Consider the following 13,136-nt stretch of genomic DNA (forward strand, 5'->3'; position numbering starts at 1 on the left):
CAGGGTTGTTATGGCCATACATGAGATTTCCTTGATATATTCACCCTCGGAACTGGCCTACAGGCCTAGCAATAACACAAGTCATCATTACACTGCTGTTGCTACACTGCCCCCTTCTGGAGAAAAGAGGAAATGGAAACGAGGAATCTGTGATATTCACATGCCGGTGATATTGAGTAAGACAGAGGAATGCATATTTCAATGCTGTTACAAAGGTGAAATTAATTCATCAGGGCCAACTTGTTGATTAAATTCACTTGTTCATTAAGTTGACATTAAATTGCAGTGGTTATTAATTCAAGACTTAATCAGGGGATTCCCAATCTGATTAGATTTTAGTTGAATCAGTTTTGCTATAAGAGATTGATTGCCGAGAAAGACCTCGTAATCAACACCTATGATCTCCCAAGCTGCTTCTCTGTTTCAGACATGAATAATATACAATACATATACAATAAATACAACATCTCCTTCCACACGGGTTTAGCTACATTGGATAACCAATGCTGTACATCCCGCCCATTCAGGTCAAACCGGATTCAGACAGTGACACACGAGCAATCATTATGCTGGAGCTTTTTGATGCGTTGGATCCTCTCACGTCTCATGTTCCTGTGGCGTGTGTGTGTGTGTGTGTGTGTGTGTGTGTGTGTGTGTGTGTGTGTCCGTCCAGTTTGCTGCGTGGGTAGACGCTGTGGTGTTCGTCTTCAGTCTGGAGGATGAAATCAGTTTCCAGACGGTCTACAACTACTTCCTGCGCCTTTCCAGCTACAGGAACACAGCAGAGGTCCCGATGGTCCTGGTGGGAACACAAGGTATATTACTGAAACAATATTTCAGCTGACAAATCTTTTAAATATATATATCTTTTTCCAAGTTCGAACTTTTTTTTTTATTGTGTTGTAGAATTTTCTGTAATCGAAGTTCCGTTTTCCGTGCTTCTTCCTGAACTTTAGAGCCAGCTTGTGACTTTGTGGACTATACACAAAACATTCAGCTGTTACCACTGTTATGAGCATAGGATCTAATTCTACATTAATGCTTATGCCTTAATAGAGGAAATAAACAATTCTTAGTTTTGGCATGCGTTTATAGCCCACAAAGACATGAAATGACTGTAGCTACTTAACTTGAGGGGATGTTTTGGACTTCAATGATTTGTTCATTTGGGGACTTCTCGACATAAGGCGATAGTCTGTGAGATTAGGCTCAGCCTGTTGTAAACGTACCCCTCACATAGATGCACATACACCAGTAAGCAGGGTCAGGTTGTCTTTTCCTGACATTGTGCCATGAGCACGAGGAGCTTCATTGTAGCATGGAATTGAGAACATATTGTGGATTTTCTTACAGAATCCTCCACATGAACGTTTTTCAGTAGTCAGTGACACGTATTGTGTAGCCTGCTGCATATTAGTGATGGTGACTCGAGTCCTGTTCGTGTTCTCTGTCCCCAGATGCCATCAGCGCTGCCAACCCCAGAGTGATTGATGACTCACGGGCCAGGAAGCTGTCCAATGACCTGAAGCGTTCCACCTACTACGAGACCTGCTCCACCTACGGCCTCAATGTGGAGCGAGTGTTTCAGGATGGTGAGGGCTGGCGCACTCTGGGGGGAAAGTAGGCCTGTTCTGACTAACACTAACGCAATTAACTCATCTCCCCCGGAGATGCTGAATGTGTTGTGTTTGAGCTCAAATCCTGACCTGTCTGTCCTGGTGTTATGGTTTAAAACAGGTCTACAGGATGTTCTACTTCCTGTCTGCCCACAGTTTCCATTGCCATCTGTTATCCAACCTTGCCTTGAAGACAATTGAGCCATTCATGCTCTTTACTGAATGGCAACAGCATTTCAATAGAGAGGAAATTAGAAAGAATCCTGGCATGAAAGATAGACATAAAGATGTGACTTTTCCTTTCAACGCGGTGCGAATAGCCAAGTCCAACACCTTGGTCAACAAATGCTCAAAAGAGTGTGCTCGTTCAAGGAGAGCCATCCTTCACGTGAACACAGCGGTGTGTGTGGGGGCAGTACATCTTTTTAACAGAAACCACTGCCCTCACACACTCCCCAAAAGCTCTCTTAACCTGACTTGTGACTATGTAGCAGTGTTCCCTAGCTCTTTTCATTGCTTGTTGACCCACCGAGCAGTGCATTCTCCCAGCAAGATGAGTTGCCTGTTTTGAAATAATGAAAATATGTAAAATGGGTTTCGGTGCCTGGAGATCGAGAAGCTCCTCCGTCTCTGATTTTTCATGCTCCTTTAGCTGTCAGTACCAACCCGCTCCCCAGCTGTCAGCCAGATGGAAAGTCATCTCTCTCCCCCAGCTGTCATTGAGGATCACAGGTCCTCCACCTGGAGTCCATGGCTAAGTGACTGGCGTCACGCTATGTTGTCTGGTTGGCGAATCGGGGACCTCAATACCGAATTTGACAGGCTAATTTGGTTAACATCACACCACACATCTCCAAGGGCTGGAGACAGGCCAATATTCCCTTGAAAATGGAGTTGCGTTGTATTACTGGAGAAACGGATGTGGTTCAATACCTGATTGTGTATTCCCTGATTTTAAAGATGAGGTATTTAGTAATATCAGCAGATTGTTGATAGGAAAGCTTACTTGTTGCGTTATATTAAAATGATTTGTATGATTTGTGATTCTTAACCCTGGGTTGTTTGTCTCATCCTCTCCCTCCAGTGGCCCAGAAGGTGGTGGCTCTGAGGAAAAAGCAGCAGCTGTCTATTGGTCCATGCAAGTCCCTCCCCAACTCTCCCAGCCACTCATCAGTCCCTAATGCATCCATCCCCTCTGTGCATATTAACCAGGTGAGGCCACACCCTATGACAACATATCTAAGGGCCATTTGTTGACCATGTGACCTGACCAGAAAGAAAACAAGGCCCTAGTTTTAGGTTATTAGTAGGGTACTGAGTTTTCTTCTGGTCAGATGAAACAATGAGCTTCTTCTGTACAATTGGGACGTGCAGCAATACAGGTAGGATATGCACTACTGAAGACAGACAGGTAGGATATACACTACTGAAGACAGACAGGTAGGATATACACTACTGAAGACAGACAGGTAGGATATGCACTACTGAAGACAGACAGGTAGGATATGCACTACTGACGACAGACAGGTAGATAGGATATACACTACTGAAGACAGACAGGTAGATAGGATATACACTACTGAAGACAGACAGGTAGATAGGATATACACTACTGAAGACAGACAGGTAGATAGGATATACACTACTGAAGACAGACAGGTAGATAGGATATACACTACTGAAGACAGACCGGTAAGTAGGATATGCACTAGTGAAGACAGACATGTAGGATATACACTACTGAAGACAGACAGGTAGGATATACAGTACTGAAGACATACAGGTAGGTAGGATATACACTACTGAAGACAGACAGGTAGGAAGGATATACACTACTGAAGACAGACAGACAGGTAGGTAGGATATACACTACTGAAGACAGACAGGTAGGAAGGATATACACTACTGAAGACAGACAGACAGGTAGGATATACATTACTGAAGACAGACAGGTAGTTAGGATATACACTACTGAAGACAGACAGGTAGGATATACTCTACTGAAGATAGACTGTAAACTAAATAATCTAATTATTCAGCTTTTCCAGCGCTTACTTTATCTAACTAGTCTGTTTTCTCTGTCCTTATCTCTCTCTCATCTCATTCTGTCATTCCTCCTCTCTCTCCTTCTATCTCTGTGTCTCCATCTTCCCTCCTCCAGGCAGCGAATGGCGGGGGTGCGTTCAGTGATTACTCCTCCTCTGTGCCCTCCACTCCCAGCATCAGCCAGAGGGAAATGCGCATCGAAACCATTGCTGCATCCAACACACCCACACCCATTCGCAAGCAGTCCAAGCGCCGCTCCAACATCTTCACAGTAAGTATGAGGCAGCTGATGCAGAGCAACACCCACTCGCACTATTAGAGAGTACTTTACCACAGACACACCTGCACTGTCCACCAGAGGGAGACAAAGTGAAAGCCACCCTCTTCCTGGCTGCACCAGACCTGGCTATACTCTTTACACAAGCAAAACCACTGGGCAAAGGAGAAAAAATAGTAATGATAACGGTTGTTGGTTACAACCTGGGTTATATCTTGAACCCATACAATGAAAAGAAAATATTTTTCCTTTTTTGTTTTCTTATTTTAAAGCAAATCTCTAAGTTACAAGCACTGTGGAAAAATATCTCAGCTATTCTTTTTTCTTTTCTTTTCTTTTTATGTTGGTAACTTCTCCCCTTACTTTCCAATTGGAAGTAAATGCGCATGAGTTACTCATCTGTCACTTGTCCCCCTTCTTCTGACCCCTCTGTCTCAATCTGTGGCCTTCCTCCCTTCCCTTCTTATTTTTACTAGATACTTTCTTTTCAGTGACTCCCTATTGGGGAAAAGATGGGGTGAGGAAAGGCTACACCCCACCAAAGCCAGCAATGTCACTTCTCACTATCCAGGCACTCTAAACTAAAGGTCAGGGCCAGACTATAACCCCTACAGCCAGTCAATACAGTCAGATGCTCTCTCTCTTGCCCCTCCACCCCCTTACCTTATACCCCGAGATATCCCAGCTCCTTCCTTTGCCCTGTGGCCACTAACCTCAGCTTTCCCTCCTTCCAATCCCCAGATGTTTAAAAGCCCTAGTTACTCTAGCTTCTGCCCCAGTAGCCCTAATGTAATCCTGTGATGCATTTCTAACCACCCTACCTTTGAGAGCCTTGTACTAACCACTGTACTTTCCTCAGCCTCCCTGCCTCCCTCCACCCCACCTCAGTCTTTCCTGCTCCGACCTCCCTCCACCTCAGTCTCTCCTGCTCCGACCTCCCTCCACCTCAGTCTCTCCTGCTCCGACCTCCCTCCACCCCAGCCTCTCCTGCGCTGATCTCACTCCGCCCCCCTCCACAACCCCAGCCTCCATCCCCATCTTCCCCTGCCCCCTACCCACCCTTACCGTGACCCGCTCTCCCCTATCCTCCCTGAACTCCATCACCCCCTGTGTCCTCCACATTCCCTTCCTCTTCCTTATACCTCTCCCCCCACCCCCCCCAACTCCAGACAGTGGTAACCACGGCGAGACTCCGGGCTCTGGGAGGCAGAGCAGATTGTCTGTCAGTTTGTAGCTCCCCTTGTCTTCTCCCTCCCCTGCTAGGTAGTGACTAACCCTGTCCACCAGAGAAATGAGCCTCTGCCTGTCCGCGTCATGGAGATGCCCAAGCACGCCACCTATCCTGTGTGGGTGCCCGACTGGCAGGCCGAGCGGGAGTTTCAGCTCATGACCTTCTGAGGAGCGCCAAGCCGGGGGCTGGGTGGGGAGGTGGGGGAGGGGGAACTGAAGGGAGAGAATCGGGGGAGAGGCCGGGGGAGTCGATGACTCTCCAAATCCCAAATGACACTTGAAGAGCACAGTGGGGGTGGTGGGGGTGGGGGAGCAAGGAGAGGGATGAAGACGTTGTCATTTTTACGATACAAGAGAGAAAACATTTTCGGTTTGCCAAGCAGCATCCACGACAAGACAGTTCACATCGTAACAATATCAGACTGTCCCTTCACACTTAGTTTTATATCGCTCTGTTTGGAGGACATCTTGAGGAAACCGAATTAATAATGAGCCATGCACAGATGTCCTGAACATTTCTATCTGGCCAGAACACGTTAGCACCTCGGTATTAGGACACTGTCAGCTCCTCCCCTTATCATAGTAGTTGGTAGCTGTGATACATAGCTCTCTTTTTGCTCAGTTGTATTTAGGATAGAGAAGAAGCCTTAAAATCATTGGTTACTTTGATTGATATATAGTGTTTTGTGGGCTTTTTTGACTAGATAAAGACATTTCAAAAGCACACAAACTTATTTGAAACAACACTCTGGCTAACTTTGCAGTCATATTTATAAAACCTGCCGGTTGTACTAACAGCTTTGCTAGTTAGAATATTCAGGCATGTGTTCTCAACATATACTTCAGTTGACAGATTTAATGAATGTGACCATAGGTAGTGGCTTTGTGATACATTAGGAACCACTTCAAGTGACTCTTCTCCATGCACAGGTCAAAGGTCAGAATTCTAACAGTAAACACCGGTAGCATAGTGGTGAAAAAATTTATGCCTAAACTCTGATTGGCGGTTGCAGTAAAACACTGTTAAGTGACCTACACTTTCAATAACATTTACTACGATTGATTTTCACCACTACACCACTAGTGACCACTCAAACTACTGTCTGTATTACTCAAACTGCTGTCTAGATTCCACTGCATTATCTGATGAGTCATTCTCTCCAGTCCGATTTCGGGTATCTAAAGTGCTTTCAAGTAACCTAATCGAAAGAAATCCTAAAATGGTTTTAGTGTAGGTTATTTCTACTGACGTATGTTTAACTATAAATAGATTTATGATGATTATTCTTAAGTTGCTGGGCAGATAACTGGACACTATTTGAATATTTTAAATAGCTGAAACAGGCTAATCTTTCAGAAAAAGGCAGTTTGCTTCATAGTGCATTGCCAATTGACTGGTGAGAGCTTTTATTTGTCAAAAGTCATAAAAGCTTTAGTCAGAAAGACGTTGGTTTATCCACCATGTCTTTTCACCACCTGCATTACCAGTCAGTCTCACCAGCCATTATCACCTTCAGCCCACTTCTGTCATGACTAGTAATGGCCACTAGGTGTCAGCTGAGTACACAAATTATTTCCTAGTGCTTCCATGGTTTAGTAACCACATTAATAGGTTTTGGCGTCTCAGATATTTTCGGAGCTATTTGAGGCATTTTTGTTCTTTTGTTTACAACCAACATAACAACTAATTAAGGAGTACCTTTTTGCATTTCTTTTTTTGCCACCTCTTAAACCCATATCCATTGACTCACATGTATATTTGTCAGCCATTTTGTTGACATTTTTTAAGTTCCTTCTTTTTTTACTGGATGTCTACCCTAAAGGAAACAAACAAAAAATAACCGTCTAAACATTTTTTTTTTCTTTTTAATATTTGCAGATTTGTGCTACTGTTTCCAACCTTTCTTCAACAAAAAGGGCTTTCCAACTCCTTCCGCATTAGAAGAGCTCTGTGGTATTAAAAAAAAAAGCACATTGCACCCCTCAATGAGTTGTCCATCTGGCCTGTCATTCCCAATAGGGAGGAGTAATGATTGGGGACCAGAGCGTTAGTTTTTGCTGCTTTACCCTAGTGCCCCTTTGCATATTGGTTCCGTCAGCAGGTGCACTATTGGAAACCATAGAACTTGGTGACAAAAAAGCAACAAGTAACAGTGGAAGTCATTGAGTTGATTTGGGAGTTAAAAACTGTAGGAACTCTTCTGCTGGAAATCCCCTCCGACCCCGCCTCCACCCTTTTCCCCAGCAGGCTTCCCACCTTTCCAAACTGTCTGTGTACAGTACTGTCAAGTCATGCTTGGAATTATAACACCACCACCCAAAGGACACGCCCTTCCTTACATGACATCACACTGCCTTTTGCCATAAAACAAAGGACTCAAGGACTAGAGGTGCCAAGTACGTTCAGTTTTTACCGTTTACTCCCCTCGTTTTCTTTTCATCCGTTTTTACCGTTTACTCCCCTCGTTTTCTTTTCATTCGTTTTTCTTTCATTTGTCTTTCTTTTCAGGGAAAGTCTTGAATTGACTTGAATATGTGGTTAACTTTAAGAGAGGTATGTTAGGGTTGTTGGGTAGTTTTATGAAGGCCTTCATAAACATCAGAGTAGCGTTTCAGGACAAGTGTTATCATAATGAATAACTAATGGGAAATGGATTGCACCGACTTGTATGAATGTAGTTTATATTTATTTAATTTAGTTATGATTTGGAATTCTCCATTTCTCCATCCTTTATTCTTTATTTTTGTTTACTTTATTTATTTTTCAAGTAATTAATTTAAATTTGTGGTTGGAATGAAGATTATGAACTTATTCTTTACTCGCTTTTATATCATTTACGGATTGACAAATATAAGACTGCTGTATATCTTGTATTGTATTTTATTTACAATGGTACTCTATAGAAAGTATATTATATACATATATGAAATATATATATAAAAATAATGCCTTTATTGTCCATCCTATATTTTGTGGGAACTGCAATGTTTGGCTCAATCTGTTGATCTTATTTGGAAGTGAAACCTGTGACTTGATTTGTATGGTGTCTGTATAGAAACAAAAATCATCAGAATAAAAAAATAAAATGTTGAAAATGATAAACCAGAGTTGGTTTACTTGAACTCAGACTCTACCTCTCTCCATTGGCGACTGATTGGGCATCCCTTCATCCTGTTCTGAGTGAGACCATAACAGTCTTGTCTGGTTATGAGTGACAATTCCTGTGCTTCACCTGTTAGTCTGAACTTTGGGGTTACTCTGTGTATAAGTACTGTCTTTGTCAGGAACTGGGATAATACTGTATGATAATATTTACAAATTGACGATTTTTTCCTTCCACAGTATTTGCGTTTGTGAAATGTGCTGCTACGCCTACAGTATATTCAGTGATGTGTTCCACTTGTTTCTGTACTTCATAAGTACAGTGTAATTAACAATGTGGATTACTTGCTTACCATCTTTCCTGGTGTTGCAATAGGAATTTCACAGGGTGAAGGTTGGGAGGAAGCGCACGACTGAACTCCTGTATGAACTTTCTGCCTTGTATAATAATCTCTCTCACCCTAACTTGGTTGTTTTCTCCCCCTTATTGCCTTTCCACTTGTGAATGTGTCTAACCTGATTGTGAATGACTGACTGATCTGAAATGGTCCACTGTGGGCCTGCTGAAGGGGTGTTCCTCTCTGATCTGGAAGGGTCCACTGTGGGCCTACCAGAGGGGTGTTCCTCTCTGATCTGGAAGGGTCCACTGTGGGCCTACTAGAGGGGTGTTCCTCACTGATCTGGAAGGGTCCCATGTGGGGCTAACAGAGGGATGGATCTGTCATGGGTTTACAGGACTGAGTCATGACTCACTGTGTGGTCGTCTTCTGGTCCTGTTCTGTGTTGAGGTGTTTCTTCTGTGTCCGTTTTTCTTTATTACTGCACGCTTGTCGATGTCAACGCTGTTTGTTATGCTGGTCTGCTTGTTTGTATATTTTTTTAAAAGCTTTTTTTATTTACTTTTATTTCATTTTGCGATGTCGAGTCCACCCTCCAACTCCTATCCAGACACGCACACACACACGTGCACGTGCAAACACACCACATGCCCCAGCCCTCAAACATTCTCACCTCTGACCCCCATGCTTAACTTGATACACACACCTCAGCCAACTCTCGGCCCATCTCCCAATCTCCATAGTAAGCTCCAGTGACCGACTGACTTTCTTGTTTTCTTGCAGTCACGGAAAGCCAGCAATGAACAGGCAAAGACCCCTGAGAGTAAAACAGACAGCATAGGCAGTGGAAGGGCCATACCCATCAAACAGGTGAGTGTCACTCTTCTACTGAAGTAGTCATGATTGCGTCTGAAATCACAACCTTTTCCCTACCTAGTTCGCTGCCGAGTTGTGTTTTAGGGAATAGGGTGCCGCTTTGGACGCACATGCAGTATACGGGTAAGTATATTACTGAATGCAGCACGTTCTGTAGGGAATATGCAAATGGTTGTAGATCTTCTGTATTTTTAACACACTTTGTCCATGAATATTCATGATCTCGCCGGTATGTTTACATCAGTCCTCAGAGGCGGTTTCTTCGAATGATACCGTCTCTACCCGGATGTAGACATATAATGACTAGAGCAGAAGTCATTGATTTGAAAGGGGAGTTACCAGTTCTGTTATTTTTTTCTGAGCCTTCTGACTTTTTAACCACTAGATGGCATTGCGATACAACAATATAACAAATAAAATAAACCGTTAAATAGGTAATTATTAGTATACTTTTGTGAGTAGCATTCTCTTAACCGTGAGGGAATTTCAAAAGGACAATTCCCCTGCAAGGTGTCAACATATATAGACAACGTTTTGATTACTTACTAACTGGATGCATAGGTTGTCAACGTGTGGATTTGGCCTAAATAGGTTTTAATTCATTATGCAATCATGTTGGGGTATGTTTAGGTGTCACACTTATCAATTGAGTTATTTAGCATATGCTCTTATTCTGAGCGACTCACTGTTGAGAAGGTATTATTTTCAGCATAAATGTATCTCGATATGTGGCTTGTAACTTTTTTCTGAATGCTGTGGTGTTACATTCGTCTATCACACAACATTTTACTTTCTCATATTATTATTAATTCCTTGAGTAATGCCAGCTTCTAAATCTAACTACCACATTTTGTCCGGCATATTAAAAATCTGTCTCAGAAATGCCATTAGCAAATATGTGTTATTAATCCACTTGCAACGCTATACTGTGTCAAATATTAGAAATCCTGATCTTGGCCATGGAACCAAGCTTCAAGTGTAGTTTTAACTCATTTTGAATGACTTTGAATGATGCTAAATAACTTGTATAAAGTGCAGTGTGGGATCACATGCTGCGTGCCACTAAGTAGGGGTCATTTTGTCATAAATTAGGATTACAGTGAGGACTCATTGACACCTTGATTACTGATCTCTTCTGATTATATGAGGGCTTTCCAAAAAATGGTCAGTGTGCTGAGTCCTAGCCTTAGTCTTAACAGTCTTAAAAGTAGTAACCTGGTAATAACACTAGCTTTGATGTTATGCCAAGCCATCCCTGCTGATCAGGAAACTATCTGCATTTATAATTAATCAAATCTAAGTATGAAGAAATAAAAAATACTCCTACTGTAAAAATCTTTTTAGCATACTGCAACCCTTACCATTTCCAAGTGTAATGAGCAGTGAGTTTCCCGACATGACAGTGATCAGCTTTAAGGGGATTAAACCACCGGTTCCAGGTGAACCAGAGGTCAGTTCACAGAGAGAACCCCCCTAAACACACTGTCTGTAAGCTCTCCATTGATTCTTCTCCATCTGATTCCGGTCATGTCCCTGGGTGGGTATCATGGCAATTTCAGACAATAAGATAAGACCAGGCCAGCACCCATCCCATGATCTACCCCAGGAGGGGTAAGAGGGGTGGGGGGTGGGGGGGTATTGAGAGTAGCTGATGGTCTGGCCAGTCAAATGCACAATCAGGAAGATCAAAGTGCCAATGTGAGCTTAATTACCTCCTTTTGGGCAAATTACACTCTGCCTGTCTCCCCCCCCTGTCACCCGTCCAGCCCTCGCCCGGACCTCCCTCACCAGGCCCCCCCTCCCATCTGTAAAGGGGTAAATAAGGGCAACAATACACCCACTGCTGAGGAATTGTCGACACAAGGCTTTTCTTCTGGCTCTCCCTTCTCTCTTCAGTTTCCCCTCCGTCACCAACCCCCTCTACTTTTCCTTCTGTTCTCATATGGCTGGCTGGCTGGCTGTCACAAAAGCCCAGGCTATCACTCAGCCAGCCTGGCAGGATGCAGCTTTTCTTCCTGAGAGAGTGACAATGGAAAGGGAAGACACTATCTCCTCTGTGTAGATATGACAATTGTCTGGACACGGCGAGCGCGTCTGACGATCGGCCTGTCTCCTTATGTCGCACAGCCTGAACAAGGTGATCATGGTTGAGTGTGCGTGTGCGTGTGTGTGTGTGTGTGTGTGTGTGTGCGTGCGTGCCTGTGTGTGTGTGTCAGAGAGGGACTGAGGGAAGGAAGGTGAGGCAGAAGGTAATACGCAATTAAAAAAAGAATGTTTGTTGTCCTCTATTGAGTCTGCAAAACAAATTGCTGTGATCAGGTCATTCTATTTCTGAATGAATCGTATTGTTGTGATGAATTAAATCCAGGTAGTTTTAGTATTGTTTGTGATGAACAATAATACTTTATTGGAATAATACTGTTAACATGAATCGGCTAGGTATAAGTATTGATCTTTCCAAACCAGTGATGAATTTGTTAGTCCACTGATTACTGATGTATAGATTTCTGTCTGGTTCAATAAGGACAGGAGATGTGTAACATTATTTTTGTGCAAAACATGCATTACACTGTCGCCAGAGGTCTTGTGACAGCATCATTTACTTAATATGATCATAAACTCATTAAAATGTGTTTACTGTTATTTTATTGACCAAACCATGTAGAAAAGGGTTTGTGCATGCTTTGATCAATGCCATTTTTAGTAATTTAATAGGCCAAGCCTTGGGTCACAAAGACACAATCATGAACTGTGCCTCCGCAAAACAGCAGGTTTTCCACTGGAAGATGAGTAACACCAGAAATATATTGTTTGACCAGACAGGCAGGTATTAGAGGTTATCAAACCCGGAGACCATAACGCGTCCCTCAACAGTGTCTGCTAGGGGCCTCCAGTAGGGGCCTCTGAATGTGTTAAACAGGTTGGAGAGGTCCTCTCTCTGGGCTTACAGAGCCTGTCATGGGCCCCAGTGTGAGGAAGCCAGGTTCAGGCCTGATCGAGCCCCGATCAGAGCAAGGGGAGCGGGGTTGGGATTAGGATGATTGTCGGCCCTCAGCCTGGTGCCTGGGTCACTGAGGGTCAGCACCTTCCTGATGTGTTAATCAGGATTAAACAGCTCTGCAGGATGGCTCCATGTAGGACAACACAGGAGTGTAGGGTACCCTATTATTTAACACACACACACAGTAGAGAAAAGACACCCACATAGAGAGAAAAATTCACACAAAAACACACACACTGACTGTAAAAGCACAAGCATTCCCTTGCTAATCCCCTAATTAAGCGTGCCCCTCCCCGGTCCTCCCTGGTCCTTACCCCAGAGCCCCCTTCACAGATCCACAGAGCCCAGTGTTTGGCCAACTCCAACAGAGGAACTGCCTTTGTTTACCCTGGATCGACTGAGCAGATAAGGCCAACCATATGAGGAGTTAAGAGGCTCCAGAAGATAATGGTGCCGGTGGAGTAGAGGAGAGGGGCTGAGTCAGTGCTTTGAAGAGGGGGAGATCACACACCCTAATCCCTGGATGGAGAGGTCCTCCAGAGTTCAACTGGCTTGGACATGGGGCTGGATGGATACATGGGCAAATTGGATTGCTCACTTTGGATGATTGCAGGTTGTGGTTGGACTGGACTAATTATGAGCATTCTAT

At 43.6% G+C, this 13,136-nt stretch overlaps 1 protein-coding gene across 4 annotated transcripts in view; it reads left to right on the top strand.

Moving 5' to 3' along the window:
• The window catches only part of agap3 (ArfGAP with GTPase domain, ankyrin repeat and PH domain 3), a 146,655-nt gene that overhangs the window by 82,863 nt on the left and 50,656 nt on the right, over positions 1 to 13,136 (top strand). For 3 of the 4 annotated variants that reach the window (XM_010885899.4, XM_010885907.4, XM_010885889.4), the window contains exons 5-9: positions 674 to 815; positions 1,458 to 1,592; positions 2,701 to 2,828; positions 3,778 to 3,933; positions 9,394 to 9,480. In XM_010885899.4, coding sequence (XP_010884201.1) covers positions 674 to 815; positions 1,458 to 1,592; positions 2,701 to 2,828; positions 3,778 to 3,933; positions 9,394 to 9,480 — 648 coding nt within the window. The other variant, XM_034288789.1, reaches the window with a different exon arrangement.

This window comes from Esox lucius, chromosome 3 (assembly GCF_011004845.1).
Source record: "Esox lucius isolate fEsoLuc1 chromosome 3, fEsoLuc1.pri, whole genome shotgun sequence".
NCBI lineage: Eukaryota > Metazoa > Chordata > Actinopteri > Esociformes > Esocidae > Esox > Esox lucius.